This window comes from Scyliorhinus canicula, chromosome 5, assembly GCF_902713615.1.
Source record: "Scyliorhinus canicula chromosome 5, sScyCan1.1, whole genome shotgun sequence".
Lineage (NCBI taxonomy): Eukaryota > Metazoa > Chordata > Chondrichthyes > Carcharhiniformes > Scyliorhinidae > Scyliorhinus > Scyliorhinus canicula.
This window is the reverse complement of record NC_052150.1, coordinates 227,940,160-227,967,012: the sequence shown is the minus strand read 5'-3', so window position 1 is coordinate 227,967,012 and position 26,853 is coordinate 227,940,160. Positions and strand designations below refer to the sequence as shown.

Genomic DNA, 26,853 nt, shown 5'->3' with positions numbered 1-26,853 from the left:
GCCTGAGAATCGGCGGCCCCGCTGATTCCAGCGGCCGGCGGCCGGAACCGCGCCAAACGCGCCGGCGCAAACGGCGCCGATTTTCCGCACCTCGGCGAATCGCGTGTCGGCGTCGGGGAGCCGCGGCGTGGTTGCTCCGATTCCCCCGGCCCGGCACGGGTCTCAGAGAATCGCCCCCAACGTGTGAAGAGAGAAGGGAGCGAACGTTTCGAGTTTGGCCGACAAGGGCTTGGAATCGGGCAGGCTCTAGGACCCAGGCTGTCAGGAAGCAGGAAGTATTTAAACAGAGCTGTTAAGAGTTGCTGTTGGTTTGAACACATCAGCAGGGTAGGTGGGTGAAGTAAGTATGCAGATCTCCGAAAGTCACTAATGTCTCACGTGTGCTCTCTCTCTTTCACTGTTTGTACTCCTGTTGTTTTTCCTGTATTCCTGTCACATTAATGACTACATTTTAAAAATGCTTTGTTGCTTGTGAAATCGTTTGATTTGTATTCAAAGCTGTGAAGGGTCTGTAGAAAATGCTGTGCTGACTGCACCAGCCCATTGGCCAACAGAATTTCAGCTGTGATTTTGGTAATATTACAAATCGTCTACTTAAAAAAAAACCTCCAGGACACCATTAACCACCGTAGTTAAAATGTGTCGACCAATATTGGCTCCCTGTCTGGCACTGTCTTCATCGGAAAAACAAATCCCTACAGGGCCCCTGCCTCTCCCCACCTCTCTGTAATCTCCTCCCTCTGAGATATGTGGCCCCCTCTAATTCTGGCCCCACTGAGTATTCCTGATTTTTAATTGCCTGCTTTTTGGTGACACTGCCGGCTGGGCCCGAACTCCCTTCCTGAACCTGTGCCATCGAGCGGCATCTCTCCTTTGTACCTTTAAGATGCTCCTTCGAGCGGTAAGGCTTCAATGTAGATGCACAAAAACTGATACGTTTCCTTTCCAGTCAGATGCTAGGGCAGCACGGTAGCATTGTGGTTAGCACAATCACTTCACAGCTCCAGGGTCCCAGGTTCGATTCCGGCTTGGGTCACTGTCTGTGTGGAGTCTGCACATCCTCCCCGTGTGTGCGTGGGTTTCCTCCGGGTGCTCTGGTTTCCTCCCACAGTCCAAAGATGTGAGGTTAGGTGGATTGGCCGTGATAAATTGCTCTTAGTGTCCAAAATTGCCCTTAGTGTTGGGTGGGGTTGCTGGGTTGTGGGGATGGGGTGGAGGTGTTGACCTTGGGTAGGATGCTCTTTCCAAGAGCCGGTGCAGGCTCGATGGGCTGAATGGCCTCCTTCTGCACTGTAAATTCTATGTATCTATGTAATTCTACCGCCTGTGTGAAAAGCTTTGATTTTTCGTGGTAATTCCTTGCTAATTGGGTGAATTTTCTTCTTCCCTCATCCATCTGCACCCCCCCTCCCTCCCTCTCCCCCCCTCTCCCTCCCTCCCTCCCCTCCCTCCCCTCCCTCCCCTCCCTCCCCTCCCTCCCCTCCCTCCCCTCCCTCCCCTCCTCCCTCCCCTCCCTCCCTCCCTCCCCTCCCTCCCCTCCCTCCCCTCCCTCCCCTCCCTCCCCTCCCTCCCTCTCTCCCCTCCCTCCCTCCCCTCCCTCTCTCCCCTCCCTCTCTCCACTCCCTCCCTCCCTCCCCTCCCTCTCTCCCCTCCCTCCCTCTCTCCCCCCTCTCCCTCCCTCCCTCCCCCCTCTCCCTCCCTCCCTCCCCCCTCTCCCTCCCTCCCTCCCTCCCTCCCTCCCTCCCTCCCTCCCTCCCCCCCTCCCTCCCTCCCTCCCCCCCCTCCCTCCCTCCCTCCCCCCCTCCCTCCCTCCCTCCCCCCCTCCCTCCTCCCCCCCTCCCCCCCTCCCTCCCTCCCCCCCTCCCTCCCCCCTCCCTCCCTCCCTCCCCCCTCCCTCCCCCCCTCCCTCCCCCCCTCCCTCCCTCCCCCCGCTCCCTCCCTCCCTCCCCCCGCTCCCTCCCTCCCTCCCCCCGCTCCCTCCCTCCCTCCCCCCGCTCCCTCCCTCCCTCCCTCCCCCCCCCGCTCCCTCCCTCCCTCCCTCCCCCCCGCTCCCTCCCTCCCTCCCCCCCCGCTCCCCTCCCTCCCCCCCCCGCTCCCTCCCTCCCCCCCGCTCCCTCCCTCCCCCCCCGCTCCCTCCCTCCCCCCCCCCGCTCCCTCCCCCCCCCGCTCCCTCCCTCCCCCCCCGCTCCCTCCCTCCCCCCCCGCTCCCTCCCTCCCCCCCCGCTCCCTCCCTCCCCCCTCCGCCCTCCCTCCCCCCCCGCTCCCTCCCTCCCCCCCGCTCCTCCCTCCCCCCGCTCCCTCCCTCCCCCCCCCCGCTCCCTCCCTCCCCCCCCCCGCTCCCTCCCTCCCCCCCCCCCTCCCTCCCTCCCCCCCCCCGCTCCCTCCCTCCCCCCCCCCCGCTCCCTCCCTCCCCCCCCCCCGCTCCCTCCCTCCCCCCCGCTCCCTCCCTCCCCCCCGCTCCCTCCCTCCCCCCCCGCTCCTCCCTCCCCCCCCGCTCCCTCCCTGCCCCCCCCCGCTCCCTCCCTCCCCCCCCCGCGCCCTCCCTCCCCCCCCCGCTCCCTCCCTCCCCCCCCCTCCCTCCCTCCCCCCCCCCGCTCCCTCCCCCCCCCCCGCTCCCTCCCTCCCCCCCCCGCTCCCTCCCTCCCCCCCCGCTCCCTCCCTCCCCCCCCGCTCCCTCCCTCCCCCCCCGCTCCCTCCCGCCCCCCCCCCGCCCGCTCCCTCCCTCCCCCACCGCCCGCTCACCTCCCTCCCCCCCCCCCTCCCTCCCTCCCCCCCCCGCTCCCTCCCTCCCCCCCCGCTCCGTCCCTCCCCCCCCCGCTCCCTCCCTCCCCCCCCCGCTCCCTCCCTCCCCCCCCCGCTCCCTCCCTCCCCCCCCGCTCCCTCCCTCCCTCCCTCCCCCCCCGCTCCCTCCCTCCCCCCCCGCTCCCTCCCTCCCTCCCTCCCCCCCCGCTCCCTCCCTCCCCCCCCGCTCCCTCCCTCCCCGCTCCCTCCCTCCCCCCCGCTCCCTCCCTCCCTCCCTCCCCCCCCGCTCCCTCCCTCCCTCCCTCCCTCCCTCCCTCCCTCCCCCCCCGCTCCCTCCCTCCCTCCCCCCGCTCCCTCCCTCCCTCCCCCCTCTCCCTCCCTCCCTCCCCCCTCTCCCTCCCTCCCTCTCTCCCCCCTCTCCCTCCCTCCCTCTCTCCCCCCTCTCCCTCCCTCCCTCTCTCCCTCCTGCGGTCTTCCCACTGAAACAGCCATCAACTGTTCTTATCTTGACATTACAGTACGAAAGAAGACCATTTGGCCCATCGTGTCAGCCATCCAACCGAGCCCCTCCTGCGCCCGGCCCCTAACCTCACAGGTTACCTTCAGTACAAAGCGCGCACTATTTTGTGTTCCGATTAAGGGGCAATGTAGCCTGGCCAATCCACCCGCCCAGCACATCTTTTTTGGGTTGGTGGTGGGAGTGAGACCCACGCAGACGCGGGGAGAATGTGCCAACTCCACACGGACAGTGACCCGGGGCCGGGATCGAACCCGGGTCCTCAGCGCCGTGAGGCAGCAGTGCTAACCATTGTGCTGCCCAAGTTATTTAATGATTTGTTGCGGCATAAGCTGTAAACAGAGTTGCCAACTAGCATGGATTTTCCGTATTGCCCCTTAATTGGCAAAAAAAAAATGAATTGGGTACTCTAAATTTATTTTTTTTAAATGTTGGCTGGTATGCTTGTGTAAAGCACCGTGGTCTGCTTTTCACTGAACGATGCTATATAAATGCAAGCTGAGATAAAACCCTGATGTCTACATTAAAAGTTGATTGTAGGCCTCTTTCAAAATGGTGGCTGCTCCATTGTTCATGCAGCAGTAAGGGTTCATCTTGAGGTCATTAACACTCCCCCTGAAGACAGGTGAAGGCAGTGAAGATGGATGGATGGATTTATTTATTGTCACGTGTGCCGAGGTACAGTGAAAAGTTTTTTTCTGCGAGCAGCTCAACATATTATTAGGTACATGGGAAGAAAAGGGAATAAAAGAAAATACATAATAGGGCAACACCAGGCATACAATGTGACTACATAGCATCGGATGAAGCACACATGGGGCGGAATTCTCCGCTCCCGGGAAAAATCGGGAGGGCCGTCGTGAACTCGGCCGAGTTTCACGACGGCCTCGGAGGCCGCTCCTCGCCCCCGATTCTCCCTCCCGGCGGGGCTAGGAACGGTGCTCCGTAACTCTCAGCCACGGGGCGTCGTGCCGAGAATGACGCGGCCGGCGTGCCTAATGACGTCAGCCGCGCATGCGCAGGTTGGCCGGCTCCAACCCGCGCATGCGCGGCTGACGTCACAACGCTGACTGCTTGAACCCGCGCATGCGCGGTGGCCGTCTTTCCCCTCAGCCGCTCCGCAAGACGTGGCGGCTTGATCTTGCGGGGCGGCGGAGGGGAAATAGTGCGTCCGATTGAGACGCTTGCCTGACGATCAGTGAAATTTGTCGGGGGGCCCTACCGCGATTCTCCCATGCGGCGTGGGGAGCGGAGAATCGCGCCCGTGGTGTAGTGTTAATGAGGTCAGTCCATAAGAGGGTCATTTAGGAGTCTGGTAACAGCGGGGTAAAAAGCTGTTTTTGAGTCTGTTCGTGCATGTTCTCAGACTTCTGTATCTCCTGCCCGATGGAAGAAGTTGGAAGAGTGAGTAAGCCGGGTGGGAGGGGCCTTTGATTATGCTGCCCGCTTTCCCCCGGCAGCGGGAGGTGTAGATGGAGTCAATGGATGGGAGGCGGGGGTTTGTGCGATGGACTGGGCGGCGTTCACGACTCTCTGAAGTTTCTTGTGGTCCTGGGCCGAGCAGTTGCCATACCCAGGCTGTGATGCAGCCAGATAGGATGCTTTTTATGGTGCATCTGGATTAATGTGGACATGCCGAATTTGAAAGTATAGGCGCTGTTGTGCTTTCTTGGTGGTAGTGGTAACGTGGGTGGACCAGGACAGATTTTTGGTGATGTGCACCCCTAGGAATTTGAAACTGCTCACCATCTCCTCCTCGGCCCCGTTGATGCTGACAGGGGTGTGTACAGTACTTTGCTTCCTGAAGTCACTGACCCGCTCTTTAGTTTTGCTGGCATTGAGGGAGAGATTGTTGTCGTTACACCACTCCACTCGGTTCTCTATCTCCCTCCTGTATTCTGACTTGTCGTTATTCGAGATCGGGCCCACTATGGTCGTATCTGATGTGCCATCAATTGTACGAGAGACGAGTTGCTTTACAAAAGTTAGGCTTTAATAAACTAGAACGTAGCCCTGCGGTCGTCTACAATAAAATGGATGATCGCCGGACGTTTGATTATTTATACCTCGGCAAGGAGGCGCGGTTAACTCAGCATCTCGACCAATCGGTCGAGAGGCACATGACCGACCAGGGCCAATGGTAAACCGGTGTTCTGCCCCAATGGCAGACAGGTATGCAAATCATATCACCACAGTATCGTCAGCAAACTTGTAGATGGAGTTGGAAGCAAATTTGCCACGCAGTCGTGTATGTACAGGGAGTAGAGTAGGGGGCTAAGTACGCAGCCTTGCGGGGCACCGGTATTGAGGACTATTGTGGAGAAGGTGTTGTTGTTCATTCTTACTGATTGTGGTCTGTTGGTCAGAAAATCGAGGATCCAGTTGCAGAGTGAGGAGCCAAGTCCTAGGTTTTGGAGCTTTGATATGAGCTTGGCTGGGATTATGGTGTTGAAGGCGGAGCTGTAGTCAATAAGTAGGAGTCTGATGTAGGAGTCCTTGTTTTCGAGATGCTCTAGGGATGAGTGTAGGGCCAGGGAAATGCGTCTGATGTGGACCGGTTGCGACGGTATGCGAATTGCAGTGGGTCAAGGCGTTCCGGGAGTATGGAGGTGATGCGCTTCATGATCAGCCTCTCGAAGCACTTCATTACAATTGACGTCAGGGCCACCGGACGGTAGTCATTGAGGCATGTTGCCTGGTTCTTCTTTGGTACCGGTATGATGGTGGTCTTCTTGAAGCAGGTGGGGACCCCGGAGTGTAGTAGGGATAGGTTAAAGATGTCTGTGAATACCTCTGCCAGCTGGTCCGCGCAGGCTCTGAGTCCACGACCAGGGATCCCGTCCAGGCCCGTCGCCTTCCGTGGGTTCACTTTCAGGATGGCCGATCTGACTTCGGAAACTGTGATGGTGGGTATGGGTGAATTATGGGCTGCTGGGGCACTCGACAGCGGATTGTTGGTTACCTGCTCGAACCGAGCATAGAATGCATTGAGTTCATCGGGGAGGGGTGTCCTGCTGCCGGAGATACTGCTCGGCTTCGCTTTGTAGCCTGTTATGTTGTTTAGTCCTTGCCACAATCACCGAGAGTCTGTCTGTGACTCTAGCTTGGTTTGGTATTCTCTCTTGGCATCTCGGATGGCTTTGCGGAGGTCGTACCTGGATTTCTTGTATAGGTCAGGGTCGTCTGCCTTGAACGCCTCAGATCTGTCCTTCAGTAGGGAGTCAATCTCGCGGTTGAGCCATGGTTTCCGGTTGGGGAACGTACGTACTGCTTTCTTTGGCACGCAGTCGTCCACACATTCGGACTGACACAGTCGGACCCCACAACCCTCTTCCTCTCTCTCTCTCACTCTCTGAACTCTCTTTAGATTCAAGACTTTAGCACTGCTGCCTCACAGCACTGAGGACCCTGGGCGGCACAGTAGCACAGTGGTTAGCATTGTTGCTTCACAGCGACAGGGACCGGGATTCGATTCCCTGCTTGGTTCACTGTCTGCGCGGAGTATGCACGTTCTCCCCGTGTCTGCGCGGGTTTCCTCCGGGTGCTCCGGTTTCCTCCCACAGTCCAAAGATGTGCAGGTGTGGTGGATTGGCCATGCTAAATTGTTCTTAAGTGTCCAGAAAGGTTAGGTGGGGTTGCTGGGTTACGGGGATGGGGTGGAGGGGTGGTCTTTCCAAGGGCCGGTGCCATCTTGATGGGCCGAATGGCCTCCTTCTGCACTGTAAAGTCTATGATTCTATGACCCGGGTTCGATCCCAGCTCCGGGTCACTGTCCGTGTGGAGTTTGCACATTCTCCCCGTGTCTGCGTGGGTCTCACTCCCACAACCCAAAGATGTGCAGGCTAGGTGGATTGGACACGCTACATTTCCCCTTAATCGGAGAAAAAAAAATTGGGTGCTCTAAATTTATTTCAAAACAGAAAATAGATCCAAGACGAGCTTAGTTCACAGGTTTCACTTTCGTTTCTGTAAAACACAACCTCATGTCGAGAGGAATAAGAAGCAGTTGTGCCTGAGTGAGTATTGACAGGGAGCCGGACGGCTCACAGTAATGGAACAGGCAGGGAGTGACACACACAACTTTAATCCATTTCCTGAATATTGAAACTGAGTTGCTGTAGTGATGCCCCACGTTTCTCTTTGTATTCACGCACAAGCCCAGCTTCACAATAATTGGGTGTTTATAATAACAACAACCTTTGTTATTGTCACAAGGAAACACTGCAATGAAGTTACTGTGAAAAGCCCCTAGTTGCCACACTCCGGCGCCTGTTCGGGTACACAGAGGGAGAAATCAGAATGTCCAATTCACCCAACAAGCACGTCTTTCGGGACTTGTGGGAGGAAACCGGAGGAAAACCCACGCAGGCACGGGGAGAACGTGCAGACTCCGCACAGGCAGTGACCCGAGCCCGGGAATCGAACCTGGGACCCTGGAGCTGTGAAGCCATTGTGCTATCCACAATGCTGCCCAATTAATCCCAAATAACAATCTGGATCACAGCCTGGGGAAAGCGGGCAGCATAATCAAAGATCCCCTCCCACCCGGCTTACTCACTCTTCCAACTTCTTCCATTGGGCAGGAGATACAGAAGTCTGAGAACACGCACGGACAGATTCAAAAACAGCTTCTTCCCCACTGTTACCAGACATAAATTACCCTCTTATGGACTGGACTGATCTCTTCACACATCGTCTCCACTGAGTAGCACTACACACTCTGTATGCTTCACCCGATGTCTGTGTGTATGTATTTACATTGTGTATTTAGCTGTTTAGCACAGGGCTAAGTCGCTGGCTTTGAAAGCAGACCAAGGCAGGCCAGCAGCACGGTTCGATTCCCGTAACAGCCTCCCCGAACAGGCGCCGGAATGTGGCGACTAGGGGCTTTTCACAGTAACTTCATTGAAGCCTACTCGTGACAATGAGCCATTTTCACGTTTGCCCTATTATGTATTTTCTTTCATGTACGGAATGACCTGTCTGAACTGCACCAGAAAAATTCTTTTCACTGCACCTCGGTGACACGTGACAATAAACATATCCGACATCCGAACTAACTTGGGGCAGCAGGTCCCACCAAAAGCATCGACATCCCCTGAAAGAATACTTTTAATAACTGTTTCCCTTGGGGGAGGGGACAGAGATTTGCCGACGGGCCATGGGAGTAAAGAACCATCTTTCCCACAGCAGTTAGAATGATTGTCTGCTGTTCCTGGCGTTGTGATCTGGAACTGCCCGATAGTGGGGGCGGAGAATTCCTTAATTACGTTCCAAAGGGACTGGAATAAATATTTCCTTAATGGCCAAAGGTGAGGTGGGTGGGGTTACGGGGAAAGGGCGGGGCGGGGGGGGTGGGGGGGGTGGGCCTAGGGAGGGTGCTCCTGCGGAGGGTCAATGGGCCAAATGGCCTCTTGCGATGTAGCGATTTTAATGGTTTCGATGGAGACATGTGCAAAGCCAGAGGGTAAAGCTTGGCCGAGGGGGGGTGGGGGAATGACGATTGCTCTTCCAGCACGGGAAGCATGGGCCAAATGGCCTCCTTCCGCCAAGGTTCTACGGACTGGGTTTAATGTTACCTGGCTGCTATAAAGCGGAGGTGAGGGGGCATGCTATCTGCTCTGCTCCACACTTGTTGCCAGCGATAGAGGTGGTATTGGAAAAGCCTGCACACTCACGGCCTGGGTTTGATTCCCTGATTAAAGGGGGTGTGGGGTGCCTGTGGGCGCCTCTCACCAGATGACAACTCCGAATTGAGAGCTGGAGTTAATTAATTTATTTGTTCAAGGGATGTGGGCGTCGCTGGCTGAGCCAGCGTTTATTGCCCATCGCTGAGGGCAGTTAAGAGGTCGACCACATTGCTGCGGGTCTGGAGTCACATGTAGGCCAGACAGGGTAAGGCAGGTTTTGACTGGGGGCTGGTTTAGCTCAATTGGCAGAACCAGGCCGGCAGTGTGGGTTCAATTCCTGTACCAGCTGAGGTAATTCATTGCCCCTCGCCTGAGGTGTGGCGATCCTCAGGTTGAATCATCACCAGCCAGCTCTCCTCCTCAAAGGGGCAAGCAGCCTACGGTCCTCTGGGACTGTGGCCACTTTACCTTTTATTTAGGAATAACCCGCTTACTGACGCTCAGACGGGGATTCAACAGGACCGCTGGGCTCTTGGTCAGCTGGGTCCTTCAAAGTGCCAAGGACCCGGGTTCGATTCCAGGCTTGGCTCACTGTCTGTGAGGAAGCTGCACTTTCTTCCCCGTGTCTGCGTGGGATTCCTCCGGGTGCTCTGGTTTCCGCTGGGTTAGGTGGATTGTTCCCGCGAAATTGCCCCGTAGTGTCCAAAGGTTAGGTGGAGTTGCTGGATTATGGGGATAGGGTGGAGATATGGACATAGGTAGGGTGCCCTTTCAGGGGCCTGTGTAGACTCAATGGGCCGAATGGCCTCCACTGTAAATTCTATGATAACAGATTTCCTTCTTGAAAGGATATTAGTGAACCAGATGGGTTTTTAAAAACTTAAACATTTTTTTTAAACTTTAGAGTATCCAATTCCTTTTTTCCAAGTCAAGTTGCAGCTGTATAGAACCTTAGTTAGGCCACACTTGGAGTATAGTGTTCAATTCTGGTCGCCACACTACCAGAAGGATGTGGAGGCTTTAGAGAGGGTGCAGGAGAGATTTACCAGGATGTTGCCAGGTATGGAGGGCATTAGCTATGAGGAGAGGTTGAATAAACTCGGTTTGTTCTCACTGGAACGACGGAGGTTGAGGGGCGACCTGATAGAGGTCTACAAAATTATGAGGGGCATAGACAGAGTGGATAGTCAGAGGCTTTTCCCCAGGGTAGAGGGGTCAATTACTAGGGGGCATAGGTTTAAGGTGCGAGGGGTAAGGTTGAGAGTAGATGGACGAGGCAAGTTTTTTTACACAGAGGGTAGTGGGTGCCTGGAACTCGCTGCCGGAGGAGGTGGTGGAAGCAGGGACGATAGTGACATTTAAGGGGCATCTTGACAAATACATGAATAGGATGGGAATAGAGGGATACAGACCCAGGAAGTGTAGAAGATTTTAGTTTAGACGGGCAGCATGGTCGGCACAGGCTTGGAGGGCCGAAGGGCCTGTTCCTGTGCTGTACTGTTCTTTGTTCTTTTGTCCAATTAAGGGGCAATTTAGCGTGGCCAATCCACCTAACCTACACATCTTTGGGTTGTGGGGGCGAAACCAACGCAGACCCAGGGAGAATGTGCAAACTCCACACGGACAGTGACCCAGAGCCGGGATCGAACCTGGGACCTCAGCGCCGTGAGGCAGCTGTGCTAACCACTAGGCCACCGTGCTGCCCCTTAGATTTTTTTAAGACAACTGAGAATAGTTTCATGGTCATTATTACAGAAATTTTGATTCCAAATTTATTCAATTCAAATTCCACCAGCTGCTGTGGTGGGAATTAAACTCATTGTCCCAAGTGTATTAGCCCCGGCCTCTGGTTACAGCCCAATGGCTTTATCAGTACGCTCTCTCCGGTAAAAGAGGGACTGATTATAAAGAAATGTCATAAAGGAATATTGCTGATGGAAAGTTTTCTGTTTACCCTGCAGGCAGGAAATCCCCCCACCGACTCCCAAACATGGATAGGAAGCGAAGACAACCAGATAGTCACAATGGCTTTGGGTATCACAAAAACAAGATTCCTCGGGAATCTCCCAGAGATACCCCGGCTCCAGGCAGAGATGGTTACCACAGACCAGGTCCCAACTTCCCACTGGAGTTGCGGCCATTTCTCGACCATCTGGAAAACTGTGATCGGCGTGAGGTTTCCCCGTTCCTTCAGAAGCACCGAGGCGAATTGGCCGAAATCCTCAATAGGATGGAGTTGGGGGTCGCTGAAGTCCCTTGCGTTATTTGGAGTCTACGGGTAGCAGCAGAAATGGCCACCAGCAAAGAGAAAGCTCAATCCATTCTTCAGTTAGTGATCCGCTCTCCGTTCCTGCTGAGGAGCTTGCTTCATTTCATCGCCGTCTTCGACGACTGTGGCAGCCGTAGTAACAGAGTCGCCATGGACAACCTGATTGCGCTCCTCCGCCACCTGACCCTGGCGTTTCCGGAGAGCATTCAAACTCGCATCTCCGTTCCAGTGGACGTCCTCAGTGTCCGCCTGCAGAGACTTCACAGCTTGGGCTCTTGCCTTTCTTGGCCGATGAAGAAACAGCTGCTGGACCTCGAACGTGCCGTCAATGAGGTGTTCCCGGGACGGCAGACAATGCCGACATGGGGGATGCTTACCCCGGAGCATCCCAAAGACTTCCACGACCTTTCCATCTTTCCCAACTCCGAGGACATGGTGGGCCCGGTGAATCCCACGGTGCTCCCCAATAAAATCACGGGACCGTACGAGAGCAACTTTGTGTACCTGGACACCCACTTCCGCCTCTTGCGAGAAGACTTTGTAAAGCCCCTGAGGGAAGGCATTACGGCCTGCCTTGCACCAAGGAGCCATTTTGCGGAGGCATCTGATCAGACCAGGGAACTGAGGATTTACAGGAAAGTCCGGATCCTGCACCCAGTTTGTCAATGGGAAGGTGTCATGTACAAGGTCCAGTTTGACGTGGACAAGTTCCAGCGTGGAGCCTGGCGGGATTTCCAAAGTCTGCGGAAAGGGTCCCTGGTCTGCCTCCTAGCAACGGATTGCGAGGAAATATTCTTCGCCTCAGTCGCAAAGTCGAGGCCCAAGACCCTCGCCCAAGGGCTGGTCTTGCTCCAATTCCCCACCAGCCACCTGCAGCTGTCCAAGTACGTCTACCAGCACCAGTTCATGATGGTGGAGTCGCCGGCCTTTTTTGTCGCCTACCGACACGTTCTTCAGGGGCTCCAGGAAATGGATGTCAAACGGGTCCCTTTCCAGCGGTATATTGTGAAGTGCAAACCCTCGATCCACCCACCTGCCTATCTCCAGCAGCGTGATGTCAGCCTGGATCTGCGACCCTTGCTCCGAAACATTAAAGAAGCGGTTGAAGCTGAGGTAAGATTCATATTCCATTGATTCTTAAGAACACTGAAACCTCCGACATAGGAACAGGAAAAGAGTGCTTGGCCCTTCGAGCCTGCTGTCCTTCCGTAAGATCATGGCTGTTCTCCAAGCTCAACTACAAGACCATAAGACATAGGAGCAGAATTAGGCCACTCGGCCCATCGTGTCTGCTCAGCCATTCAGTCATGGCTGATATTTTCTCATCCCCATTCTCCTGCCTTCTCCCCATAACCCCTGATCCCCTTATTAATCAAGAACCTATCTATTGCCGTCTTAACTCCGCATTCCTTTCTCTGAAATACAATATAAACGGCTGCCATTTCCGGGTGAGGGGCTGGTTTAGCTCACTCGGCTAAATCGCTGGCTTTTAAAGCAGACCAAGCAGGCCAGCAGCACGGTTCGATTCCCGTACCAGCCTCCCCGGACAGGCGCCGGAATGTGGCGACTAGGGGCTTTTCACAGTAACTTCATTGAAGCCGACTCGTGACAATAAGCGATTTTCATTTCATTTTTCATTTTCAATTGACCCCCTCGGGGCGTGTTTGACCACCTCGAGGTGCAAAAGCTCCATCAAATCCCCTAGCCAAGGGGCTACACGGCGGTGCAGTGGTTAGCGCTGCTGCCTCACGGCACCGAGGTCCCGGGTTCGATCCCAGCCCTGGGTCACTGTCCGTGTGGAGTCTGCACGTTCTCCACGTGTCTGCGTAAGTCTTACCCCCACAACCCATAAAGATGTGCAGGGTAGATGGATTGGCCACGTTAAATTGCCCCTTCATTGGAAACAAAGAATTGGATACTCCAAATTTATATTTTTAAATAAAATCCCCCAGCCACGCGGAGGCACCCTGCAGTGTTGCCTTTCTCCAGCCCAGCAGGAGCCCAGCGGGACGCGGACCAACGAGGGAAAGGAAAGGACATCTGCCCATCACCCGCCTGAAGAGCTCCGGCAGGTCCGAAACCCCACAAACAGCCAGCAGGGGGCAGGCCTGCAGCTCAATCTTTAGAGTAATAATTTTGAAAATAAAAAAAAAATTTAGAGTACCCAATTAATTTTTTCAATTAAGGGGCTAAATTGTGTGGCCAATCCACCTAACCTGCATATCATAGAATTATAGAATTTACAGTGCAGAAGGAGGCCATTCGGCCCATCGAGTCTGCACCGGCTCTTGGAAAGAGCACCCGACCCGAGGTCAACACCTCCACCCTATCCCCATAACCCAGTAACCCCACCCAACACTAAGGGCAATTTTGGACACTAAGGGCAATTTATGATGGCCAATCCACCTAACCTGCACATCTTTGGACTGTGGGAGGAAACCGGAGCACCCGGAGGAAAGCCACGCACACAAGGGGAGGATGTGCAGACTCCGCACAGACAGTGACCCAAGCCGGAATCAAACCTGGGACCCTGGAGCTGTGAAGCATTTGTGCTAACCACTATGCTACCGTGCTGTCTCTTTGGGTTGTGGGGGCGAAACCCACGCAGACACGGGGAGAATGTGCAAATTCCATACGGGCAGTGACCCAGAGCCGGGATCGAACCTGGGACCTCAGCGCCGTGAGGCAGCAATGCTAACCACTGAGCCACCGTGCTGCCCCAGAATAATAATAATAATGATCGCCGCCATGGTGTTGAAAAAGGACCCTCAGAAACCCACCAGCTGAGAAAAGGACCAGAATATTGTGCGTCTGTGCGTGTGCGTCTGTGCATGTGCGTGTGCGTGGGGGCTCCCCCGAGCAGCGCTCACATCGGTGGTCCACCCCCTCAAACAAACACACTCACCCTGGCCTTGGTGAGGTGCCTCGAAACATGAGCTTTACCTGGATAGGGCTCGGTCTCAGAAGCTCCCTCCGCAGCCACTCGCTCCCTCCGCAGCCACTCGCTCCCCCTGCAGCCACTCGCTCCCCCCGCAGACACTCGCGTCCCCCCGCAGCCCTCGCATCCCCCGCAGCCACTCGCGTCCCTCCGCAGCCACTCGCTCCCCCCGCAGCCACTCGCTCCCCCCTGCAGCCAATCGCTCCCTCCGCGCCACTCGCTCCCTCCGCAGCCACTCGCTCCTCCGCACCACTCGCTCCCCACCGCAGCCACTCGCTCCCCCCGCAGCCACTCGCTCCCCCCGCAGGCCCTCGCTCCCTCTCCGCAGCCCTCGCTCCCTCCGCAGCCCTCGCTCCCTCCGCAGCCCTCGCTCCCTCTCCGCAGCCCTCGCTCCCTCTCCGCAGCCCTCGCTCCCCCCCCCCAGCCCTCGCTCCCCCCGCAGCCGCTCGCTCCCCCCGCAGCCGCTCGCTCCCCCCAGCCGCTCGCTCCCCCCGCAGCCGCTCGCCTCCCCCCGCAGCCCTCGCTCCCCCCGCAGCCGCTCGCTCCCCCCCCCCGCAGCCGCTCGCTCCCCCCCAGCCGCTCGCTCCCCCCGCAGCCCTCGCTCCCTCCCCGCAGCCCTCGCTCCCTCCCCGCAGCCCTCGCTCCCTCTCCGCAGCCCTCGCTCCCTCTCCGCAGCCCTCGCTCCCTCTCCCCGCAGCCCTCGCTCCCTCCGCAGCCATCGCTCCCTCCGCAGCCACTCGCTCCCTCCGCAGCCACTCGCTCCCTCCGCAGCCACTCGCTCCCCCCGCAGCCACTCGCTCCCCCCGCAGCCACTCGCTCCCCCCGCAGCCACTCGCTCCCCCCGCAGCCACTCGCTCCCTCCCGCAGCCACTCGCTCCCTCCGCAGCCACTCGCTCCCCCCGCAGCCCACTCGCTCCCCCGCCCCCGCAGCCACTCGCTCCCCCCGCAGCCACTCGCTCCCTCCGCAGCCGCTCGCTCCCTCCGCAGCCACTCGCTCCCCCCGCAGCCACTCGCTCCCCCCGCAGCCACTCGCCCCCCCGCAGCCCATCACTCCTCCCCCCGCAGCCACTCGCTCCCTCCGCAGCCACTCGCTCCCTCCGCAGCCACTCGCTCCCCCCGCAGCCACTCGCTCCCCCCGCAGCCACTCGCTCCCCCCCGCAGCCACTCGCTCCCCCCGCAGCCACTCGCTCCCCCCCCGCCCTCGCTCCCCCCGCAGCCACTCCGCTCCCCCCGCAGCCACTCGCTCCCCCCGCAGCCACTCGCTCCCCCCCGCAGCCACTCGCTCCCCCCGCAGCCACTCGCTCCCCCCGCAGCCACTCGCTCCCCCCGCAGCACTCGCCCCCCCCCCCGCACCACTCGCTCCCCCCGCAGCCACTCGCTCCCCCCGCAGCCACTCGCTCCCCCCGCAGCCACTCGCTCCCCCCGCAGCCACTCGCTCCCCCCGCAGCCACTCGCTCCCCCCGCAGCCACTCGCTCCCCCCGCAGCCACTCGCTCCCTCCGCAGCCACTCGCTCCCCCCCCGCAGCCACTCGCTCCCCCCCGCAGCCACTCGCTCCCCCCGCAGCCACTCGCTCCCCCCGCAGCCACTCGCTCCCCCCGCAGCCACTCGCTCCCCCCGCAGCCACTCGCTCCCCCCGCAGCCACTCGCTCCCCCCGCAGCCACTCGCTCCTCCCTCCCCTCCCCGCAGCCACTCGCTCCCCCCGCCCACTCGCTCCCCCCGCAGCCACTCCGCTCCCTCCGCAGCCACTCGCTCCCCTCCGCAGCCACTCGCTCCTCCGCAGCCACTCGCTCCCCCGCAGCCACTCGCTCCCCCCGCAGCCACTCGCTCCACCCGCCCCCCGCAGCCCTCGCCTCCCCCCGCAGCCACTCGCTCCCCTCCTGCAGCCCGCTCGCTCCCCCCCGCAGCCGCTCGCTCCCCCCGCAGCCACGTCGCTCCCCCCGCAGCCGCTCGCTCCCCCCGCAGCCGACTCGCTCCCCCCGCAGCCACTCGCTCCCCCCGCAGCCACTCGCTCCCCCCGCAGCCACTCGCTCCCCCCCGCAGCCACTCGCTCCCCCCGCAGCCACTCGCTCCCCCCGCAGCCACGTCGCGCCCCCCGCAGCCACTCGCTCCCCCCGCAGCCACTCGCTCCCCCCGCAGCCACTCGCTCCCCCGCAGCACTCGCTCCCCCCGCAGCCACTCGCTCCCCCCGCAGCCACTCGCTCCCCCCGCAGCCACTCGCTCCCGCTCTTCCCTGACCATCCGCTCGTACACGCCGGACATACTGCCCTCTACCAACCCCGAACAGGAGAGAGTCCTCTCCAATAAGGTAAGATTTAAAAAAAAGATAAAATAAGATAAAGATCCTTTGTTCTCACATGATGATGATGGGGTGGCGGCAGAGTGGAGTTGAGACACAATCTGGTCGGCCATGATATTGAATTGTGGGACTGGCTCGATCACTCCCTCCGTCCCACTCTGCTCCTAACTCCCTCACTCCCACTCTGCTCCTAACTCCCTCGCTCCCACTCTGCTCCTAACTCCCTCACTCCCACTCTGCTCCTAACTCCTCGCTCCCACTCTGCTCCTCACTCCCTCACTCCCACTCTGCTCCTAACTCCCTCACTCCCACTCTGCTCCTAACTCCCTCACTCCCACTCTGCTCCTAACCTTCCCTCAGTCCCACTCTGCACCTCACTCCCTCACTCCCACTCTGCTCCTAACTCCCTCACTCCCACTCTGCTCCTAACTCCCTCACTCCCACTCTGCTCCTAACTCCCTCACTCCCACTCTGCTCCTAACTCCCTCACTCCCACTCTGCTCCTAACTCCCTCACTCCCACTCTGCTCCTAACTCCCTCACTGCTCCTAACTCCCTCACTCCCACTCTGCTCCTAACTCCCTCACTCCCACTCTGCTCCTAACTCCCTCACTACCACTCTGCTCCTAACTCCCTCACATCCCCTCTGCTCCTAACTCCCTCACTCCCACTCTGCTCCCTAACTCCCTCACTCCCACTCTGCTCCTCACTCCCTCACTCCCACTCTGCTCCTCACTCCCACTCTGCTCCTAACTCCCTCACTCCCATTCTGCTCCGAACTCCCGAACTCCCACTCTGCTCCTAACTCCCTCACTCCCACTCTGCTCCTAACTCCCCTCACTCCCACTCTGCTCCTAGCTCCCTCACTCCCACTCTGCTCCTCGACGTCCCTCACTCCCACTCTGCTCCTCACTCCCTCACTCCCACTCTGCTCCTCACTCCCTCACTCCCACTCTGCTCCTAACTCCCTCAGTCCCACTCTGCACCTCACTCCCTCACTCCCACTCTGCTCCTAACTCCCTCAGTCCCACTCTGCACCGCACTCCCTCAGTCCCACTCTGCACCGCACTCCCTCACTCCCACTCTGCTCCTAACTCCCTCACTCCCACTCTGCTCCTAACTCCCTCACTCCCACTCTGCTCCTAACTCCCTCACTCCCACTCTGCACCTCACTCCCTCACTCCCACTCTGCTCCTAACTCCCTCACTCCCATTCTGCTCCTAACTCTCTCACTCCCACTCTGCTCCTTACTCCCTCACTCCCACTCTGCTCCTCACTCCCTCACTCCCACTCTGCTCCTCACTCCCTCACTCCCACTCTGCTCCTAACTCCCTCAGTCCCACTCTGCTCCTAACTCCCTCACTCCCACTCTGCTCCTCACTCCCTCAGTCCCACTCTGCTCCTAACTCCTCACACGTCCCACTCTGCTCCTAACTCCCTCACTCCCACTCTGCTCCTCACTCCCTCACTCCCACTCTGCTCCTCACTCCCTCACTCCCACTCTGCTCCTAACTCACTCACTCCCACTCTGCTCCTAACTCACTCACTCCCACTCTGCTCCTAACTCCCTCACTGCTCCTAACTCCCTCACTCCCACTCTGCTCCTAACTCCCTCACTCCCACTCTGCTCCGAACTCCCGAACTCCCACTCTGCTCCCTCACTCCCTCAATCCCACTCTGCTCCTAACTCCCTCACTCCCACTCTGCTCCTAACTCCCTCACTCCCACTCTGCTCCTAACTCCCTCAGTCCCACTCTGCTCCTAACTCCCTCACTCCCACTCTGCTCCTAACTCCCTCACTGCTCCTAACTCCCTCACTGCTCCCTAACTCCCTCACTGCTCCCTAACTCCCTCACTCCCACTCTGCTCCTAACTCCCTCACTGCTCCTAACTCCCTCACTCCCACTCTGCTCCTAACTCCCTCACTCCCACTCTGCTCCGAACTCACGAACTCCCACTCTGCTCCCTCACTCCCTCAATCCCACTCTGCTCCTAACTCCCTCACTCCCACTCTGCTCCTACCTCCCTCACTCCCACTCTGCTCCTAACTCCCTCACTCCCTCAGTCCCACTCTGCTCCTAACTCCCTCACTGCTCCCTAACTCCCTCACTCCCACTCTGCTCCTAACTCCCTCACTGCTCCTAACTCCCTCACTCCCTCACACCCTTGAGATGTTCCAAAGTATGTGGACCCTCATTTTGCTTTTATTTCTAGGTGGAAGGTGATGTGCAGGAGGACATTAGCTCATTGGTGGAGCCAGGGTTGGAACGGACCCTTCTGGAGGAACAGGGCCACCTGATGGAGGAGTTGTTGTTAGATCCGATGGAGGATGGTGTTAGTTCTGCAGGAACAGCAGAGGAAGTGAATCTATCAGAAGAGAGAATGTGGACAGAGGAATCTATCCGCCTTGTCGAGGGTGACGGGAACATCGCAGAGGAGTATCATCCAGCAGCAGAGAGAAACTCCAACCCCGGGCCCGGGGAAGTGTTTATCCCTATCAGAGATCACCAACTCCAGGCTGCGGAGGAGAGCCTAGGCCCAGGCCCAGGGTTGGAGGCTGTCGGCTTCAGCAGCAGGGCCAGCGAGCCAGCTGACAAGGGCCTGGATGCCGTACAGGAGAGGGGCAGGCCGGTGGGACAAAGTGACCACCTCGCAGAGCAGGAGATGTACAAAGTCAATCCATTTAAGCAAGATTTCCGGTCTCTGCGATGGCTGAATCATTTTGACAGATCCCAGCTCAAGGCCCTTCAGAAAGCCCTCAAGCGGGAGTTTGCACTAATCCAGGGCCCTCCTGGAACAGGTGGGTGGCTGTGGTTATCTGTCTGTCCCTCAGAGTAAACGGATAGGGAACTAGACATTGGTTCTGATTGGCGGGGCCTAAAGGTCGAGGTTCGGGGTAGTCATTTATTAAAAAGGCGCAAGATGATAGAATAGAAAGCGCGGTGGGAAAGGGTGCAGACAGTGAAACTGATCTCTGCAATGGTGAGCCTATCGGAATATCTCAAAAACCCATCTGGCTCAGCAATGTCTGTTAGGGAAGGAAATAAGAACATAAGAACATAAGAACTAGGAGCAGGAGTAGGCCATCTGGCCCCTCGAGCCTGCTCCGCCATTCAATTAGATCATGGCTGATCTTTTGTGGACTCAGCTCCACTTTCCGGCCCGAACACCATAACCCTTAATCCCTTTATTCTTCAAAAAACGATCTATCTTTACCTTAAAAACATGTAATGAAGGAGCCTCAACTGCTTCACTGGGCAAGGAATTCCATCGATTCACAACCCTTTGGGTGAAGAAGTTCCTCCTAAACTCAGTCCTAAATCTACTTCCCCTTATTTTGAAGGCTATGTCCCCTAGTTCTGCTGTCACCCGCCAGTGGAAACAACCTGCCCGCATCTATCCTATCTATTCCCTTCATAATTTTAAATGTTTCGATAAGATCCCCCCTCATCCTTCTAAATTCCAACGAGTACAGTCCCAGTCTACTCAACCTATCCTCGTAATCCAACCCCTTCAGCTCTGGGATTAACCTCGTGAATCTCCTCTGCACACCCTCCAGTGCCAGTACGTCCTTTCTCAAGTAAGGAGACCAAAACTGAACACAATACTCCAGATGTGGCCTCACTAACACCTTATACAATTGCAGCATAACCTCCCTACTCTTAAACTCCATCCCTCTAGCAATGAAGGACAAAATTCCATTTGCCTTCTTAATCACCTGTTGCACCTGTAAACCAACTTTCTGTGATTCATGCACTAGCACACCCAAGGTCTCTCTGCACAGCAGCATGCTTTAATATTTTATTGTTTAAATAATAATCCCATTTGCTGTTATTCCTACCAAAATGGATAACCTCACATTTGTCAACATTGTATTCCATTTGCCAGACCTTAGCCCATTCACTTAACCTATCCAAATCCCTCTGCAGACTTCCAGTATCCTCTGCACTTTTTGCTTTACCACTCATCTTAGTGTCGTGTGCAAACTTGGACACATTGCCCTTGGTCCCCAACTCCAAATCATCTATGTAAATTGTGAACAATTGTGGGCCCAACACGGATCCCTGAGGGACACCACTAGCTACTGATTGCCAACAAGAGAAACACCCATTAATCCCCACTCTTTGCTTTCTATTAATTAACCAATCCTCTATCCATGCTACTACTTTACCCTTAATGCCATGCATCTTTATCTTATGCAGCAACCTTTTTTGTGGCACCTTATCAAAGGCTTTCTGGAAATCCAGATATACCACATCGATTGGCTCCCCATTATCTACTGCACTGGTAATGTCCTCAAAGAATTCCACTAAATTAGTTAGGCATGACCTGCCCTTTATGAACCCATGCTGCGTCTGCCCAATGGGACAATTTCTATCTAGATGCCTCTCTATTTCTTCCTTGATGGTAGATTCCAGCATCTTCCCTATTACCGAAGTTAAGCTCACTGGCCTATAATTACCTGCTCTCTGCCTACTTCCTTTTTTAAACAGTGGTGTCACGTTTGCTAATTTCCAATCCACCGGGACCACTGCCCCCCCCCCCCCCTTACCTGGTCTGGCCTACATGTGACTCCAGATCCCACAGCAATGGCCCAGCAAGCTGCTCGGTTGTTGAGGGCAAGTGAATGTGCAATAATTACCAGTGACGCCACGTGAATTAATATTTTTTTAAAGTTAGTGCGCTGGGGTGAGCTCCCATACTGCCTCTACTTTGAAAGTACCGTGGATATTCTACATCCACCTGGAATATCGTTGAATTCCCATGGTGCGGAAGGAAGCCATATGGCCCATTCCATCTACGCCATCCCTCCAAAGACTCCCCGTAACCCCCAATTGATGTTTTGGACACAAAAGGGGTAATTTATCACGGCCAATCCACCAAACCTGCGCACCTTTGGACCGTGGGAGGAAACCGGAGCACCCGGAGGACACCCACGCAGACATGGGGAGAAAGTGTAAACTCCAGACAGACGGTCACCCGAGGCAGGGACAGAACCTGGCGCTGTGAGGCAGCAGTGCGAGCGCCGCGCCGTCCTGTGAGGGAAAGCACTCCGTGCATCGGTCTTGAGGTTGCGTCTCAAGTCTCTAGTTTGAGATTGGGAACTCTCTTTGATGGGGCGCGTGTTTCCCATTGGGCCACCCCGACACTGAGAGAGACACAAACTCGGGTGTATCTTGGACTGAGAAGCTAGCAGCTCTGTCGATGGAGCAGTGTTGCGCGTGCGTTTGTGTGTACACGCGTGTGCGTGCCTGTTGATATGTAACCTGCGCTCTGCTTGCCACTGTACCATAGGAAAGAGCTTCCTTGGGTTGAAGTTAGTGGAGATCCTGCTACACAATCGCAGCCTCTGGCAGAACGATGCCAGCCATCACTGTCCCATTCTGATCGTCTGCAAAACTAAGCACGCCCTGGAACAGTTCCTGGAAGGTGAGCTGATTCTTTACCAGGTAACACCATCACCACAGTGGAGTCTTAAATGTACAAACAAGGGCAGCACGGTGGCGCGGTGGGTTAGCCCTGCAGCCTCACGGCGCTGAGGTCCCAGGTTCGATCCCGGCTCTGGGTCACTGTCCGTGTGGAGTTTGCACATTCTCCCCGTGTCTGCGTGGCTTTCACCCCCGCAACCCAGAAAGATGTGCAGGTTAGGTGGATTGGCCGTGCTAAATTGCACCTCCTGTAGGATGTGGTTGGTGAGGGATACCACCTGTGTCCCCTCTGGCTACACCTGCGGGAAGTGCACCCAACTCCAGCTCCTCCGAGACCGTGTTAGGGAACTGGAGCTGGAGCTGGATGAACTTCGGATAATCCGGGAGGTAGAGGGGGTATTAGAGAAGCGTTACAGGGAGGTAGCCACACCCAAGGTTCAGGACAAGAGTAGCTGGGTTACAGTCAGGGGAAATAAAACTAACGGGCAGACAGTGCAGGGATCCCTCGTGGCCGTTCCCCTTCAAAACAGGTATACCGTTTTCGATGCTGTTGGGGAGGATGACCCACTGGGGGAAGGCCCTAGCGGCCAGGTCTCTCGCATTGAGCCTGGCTCTGTGGCTCAAGGGAAGGGGGAGAATAGAAAAGCGATAGTGATAGGAGACTCAATGGTTAGGGGAATGGATAGGAGATTCAGCTGTCACAAAGGTATGTTGCCTCCCGTATGTCAGGGCCAGGGATCTCTCGGATCGAGTCTACAGGATTCTTAAGGGGGAGGGGGAGCAACCAGAAGTCGTGGTGCACATTGGCACCAACGACATAGCTAAGAAAAGGGATGAGGATCTAAAAAGTGATTTTAGGGAGTTAGGTTAGAATCTAAAGAGCAGGACAAGCAGAGTTGTGATCTCAGGATTGTGACAGGTGCCACGTGCAAGTGAGGCAAGGAACAGAGAGGGACTGCAGCTGAACACGTGGCTACAGGGCTGGTGCAGGAGGGAAGGCTTCAGATATGTGGATCATTGGGACACCTTCTGGGGGAGGTGGGACCTGTACATGGAAGGACGGATTGCACCTAAACTGGAGGGGCACCAATATCCTGGGCGGGAGGTTTGCTAGAGCTCTTTGGGAGGGTTCAAACTAGTTTGGCAGGGGGATGGGAACCAGAGCGATGGATCAGAGGATAGGGTAGCTCTTGAACAGGCAGCAATAGTATGCAGCGAGTCTGTGAGGAAGGATAGACAGTTGATAGGGCAAAGTTGCACTCAGTGGAATGGGTTAAAGTGCGTCTGTTTCAATGCAAGGAGAGTCAGGAATAAGGGAGATGAACTTAGAGCATGGATCAGTACTTGGAACTACGATGTTGTGGCCATTACGGAGACATGGATTTCACAGGGGCAGGAATGGTTGTTAGATGTTCCGGGGTTTACATGTTTTAAGAAGAATAGGGAGGGAAGTAAAAGAGGAGGGGGAGTGGTACTGTTAATAAGGGAGTGCATCACAGCTGCAGAAAAGGAGGTAGCTGAGGAGGGTTTGTCTACTGACTCAGTACGGGTGGAAGTCCGAAACAAGAAAGGAGCAGTCATTTTATTGGGAGTTTTCTATAGACTCCTCCCAATAGCAGCAGAGAGATGGAGGAACAGATTGGGCGGCAGATCTTGGAACGGTGCTGAAGTAACAGAGTTGTTGTCATGGGTGACTTCAACTTCCCTAATATTGACTGGAACCTCCTTAGTGCAAATGGTTTGGATGGAGCAGATTTTGTCAGGTGTGTACAGGAAGGATTCCTGACTCAATATGTGGATAGGCCGACTAGGGGGGAGGCCATATTGGATTTGATGCTCGGCAACGAACCAGGCCAGGTGTCAGATGTCTCGGTGGGAGAGCATTTCGGTGACAGTGACCACAACTCCTTGACCTTTACCATAGTCCTGGAGAGAGATAGGAACAGACAGTATGGGAAGGTATTTAATTGGGGGAGGGGAAATTATACTGCTATTAGACAGGAGCTGAGGAGCATAACGTGTGAACAGTTGTTCTTGGGGGAATGCACAACAGTAATGTGGGGATTGTTTAAGGAGCACGTGCTGTGAGTGCTGAATAGTTTTGTCCCACTGAGACGAGGAAGGAATGGTACGGTGAAGGAGCCTTGGATGACAAGAGAAGTGGAGCTTCTAGTCAAGAGGAAGAAGGAAGCTTATGTAAGGTTGAGGAAGCAAGGATCTGACTCGGCTCTAGAGGGTTACAAGGTAGCCAGGAAGGACTCAAAAATGGACTGTGGAGAGCTGGACTGTAAAAGCCCTGGTGGGAAGGATTAGGGAAAACCCCGAGGCGTTCTGACAGTTATGTCAGAAATAAGAGGATGATCAGAGTGAGAGTCGGGCCGATCAGGGATAGTGGAGGGAACCTGTGCCTATAGTCTGAGGAGATGGGGGAGGCCCTAAATGAATATTTTGCTTCAGTATTCACTGGAGAGAGGGATCTTGTTGCCCATGAGAACAGTGTGAATCAGGTTTATATTAAGAAGGAGGATGTGCTGGAAATTTTGAAAAGCATCAGGATAGATAAGTCCCCTGGGTCTGATGGGATATACCCAAGGTTACTACGGGAAGCGAGGGAGGAGATTGCTGCACCGTTGGCGATGATCTTTGCGTCCTCACTCTCCACTGGAGTAGTACCGGATGATTGGAGGGAGGCTAATGTTGTTCCCCTATTCAAGAAAGGGAATAGGGAAATCCCTGGGAATTACAGACCAGTCAGTCTGATGTCTGCTGTTGAGCAAAATACTGGAAAGGATTCTGAGAGATAGGGTGTATGATTATTTAGAGAAACATAGTTTGATTAAAGGTAGTCAGCATGGCTTTGTGAGGACCAGGTCATGCCTCACAAGCCTCATTGAATTCTTTGAGGATGTGACGAGACACATTGATGAAGGTCGGGCAGTGGATATGGTGTATATGGATTTCAGTAAGGCATTTGATAAGGTTCCCCATGATAGGCTCATTCAGAAAGTTAGGGGGCATGGGATACAGGGAAATATGGCTGTCTGGATACAGAAATGGCTGGCCGAAAGAAGACAGCGAGTGGTAGTGGATGGAAAGTATTCTGCCTGGAGGTCGGTGACCAGTGGTGTCCTGCAGGGATCTGTTCTGGGACCTCTGCTCTTTGTGGCTTTTATAAATGGATGAGGAAGTGGAAGGGTGGGTTCGTAAGCTTGCCGATGACACAAAGGCTGGGGGAGTTGTAGATAGTGTTGAGGGCTGTTGCAGGTTACAACAGGACATTGACAGGATGCAGAGCTGGACTGAGAAGTGGCAGATGGAGTTCAACCGTGATAAATGTGAAGTGATTCATTTTGGAAAGTTGAATTTGAATGCTGAATACAGGGTTAAAGGCAGCATTCTGGGAAGTGTGGAGGAACAGAGGGATCTTGGGGTCCACGTACATAGATCCCTCAAAGTTGCCACCCAGGTTGATCGGGTTGTTAAGAAGGCGTATGGTGTGTTGGCTTTCATTAACGGGAGAATTGAGTTTAAGAGCCGTGAGGTTTTGCTGCAGCTTTATAAAACCCTGGTTAGACCACACTTAGAATATTGTGTCCAGTTCTGGTCACCTCATTATTGGAAGGATGTGGATGCTTTGGAGAGGGTGCAGAGGAGATTTACCAGGATGCTGCCTGGACTGGAGGACATGTCTTATGTAGAAAGGTTGAGGGAGCTAGGGCTTTTCTCACTGGAGTGGAGAAGGCAGAGAGGTGACTTGATAGAGGTGTACACGGTGATGAGAGGCATGGATAGAGTGGGTAGCCAGAGACTTTTCCCCAGGGAAATGGCTGTCACGAGGGGACATAATTTTATGGTGATTGGAAGAAGGTATTGGGGAGATGTCAGAGGTCGGTTCTTTACACAGAGAGTGGTGGGTGTGTGGAATGAACTGCCAGCAGAGGTGGTGGAGTCAGAGTCATTAGGGACTTTCAAGCGACTCTCAGACAGGCACATGGACAGCAGTAAATTGAAAGTTGTTATGATCGAAAACACAGGCCTGGAAACTATAGTCACTTACAAAATGGAAATTGTTTGGAAGAGGAAAAGCCATTGTCTTGTTATGCTCCTGACGTAGCATAAGCTGCTGCCTTGATGTGCACTCTGACAAAGGAAGGTTCAGACGTGGAGATAACTTCAACGCGTTTATTAAACTATTAACAATTCTCCTACTCGGATTCGACTCTACTGTTAATCCTTTTATAGCTACTCAGACTGACGAACCAGTCTGCTACAATCCACGTGGTGGGTGTGATGTTGAATCAACCCTGTGTCTGTACTCACTGAGTGTCTCCACTGGAAAGAGGAAGATCCTGAGTGTTGTCCTTTTTATATGGGTTGGTGCATTGCCCTCTTGTGGTAGTGTCACCTCTGTGTGTATCGTGAATGCCCATTGGTTGTGTCCTATCTTACTGACCTATTGGTTGAATGTCTGTGCGTCATGTCTCTAGTGCTCCATCTAGTGTCTAGCTCGTCTACGTGTACTTACATTAACCCCTTGTGTATCTACAGTGATGCATATCACCACAGCCATTGCAGCATTATGGGGAAGAGCAAAGGAGTGGGACTTTCAAAAGGGCCAGTACAGGCTGGATGGGTCAAACAGCCTCTCACTGTGTCGTATGATTCCATACATCCAATTCACAGGGTAGGCATAGCCCATGTTGGGGTAGGTTGTACTGTAGCTCTCAATGCAGGTGGAGAAGGTAGTCAAGAAGGCATACGGCCTGCTTGCCTTCACCAGCGGTCATTGAGTTTCAGAATTGGCAAATCATATTGCAGCTGTATAGAACCTTAGTTAGGCCACACTTGGAGTATAGTGTTCATTTCTGGTCGCCACACTACCAGAAGGATGTGGAGCCGTTAGAGAGGGTGCAGGAGAGATTTACCAGGATGTTGCCTGGTATGGAGGGCATTAGCTATGAGGAGAGGTTGAATAAACTCGGTTTGTTCTCACTGGAACGACGGAAGTTGAGGGGCAACCTGATAGAGGTC

The 26,853-nt window shown here is 55.6% G+C and overlaps 1 protein-coding gene across 1 annotated transcript in view; it reads left to right on the top strand.

Moving 5' to 3' along the window:
- The first annotated feature begins 272 nt into the window (after positions 1 to 272).
- The window catches only part of LOC119966644 (NFX1-type zinc finger-containing protein 1-like), a 76,754-nt gene continuing 50,173 nt past the window's right edge, over positions 273 to 26,853 (top strand). Inside the window, exons 1-4 of the mRNA XM_038798687.1 lie at positions 273 to 340; positions 10,851 to 12,271; positions 18,608 to 19,193; positions 21,689 to 21,823. Coding sequence (XP_038654615.1) covers positions 10,880 to 12,271; positions 18,608 to 19,193; positions 21,689 to 21,823 — 2,113 coding nt within the window. The 5' untranslated portion in view covers positions 273 to 340; positions 10,851 to 10,879. The remainder of the gene's footprint in view (positions 341 to 10,850; positions 12,272 to 18,607; positions 19,194 to 21,688; positions 21,824 to 26,853) is intronic.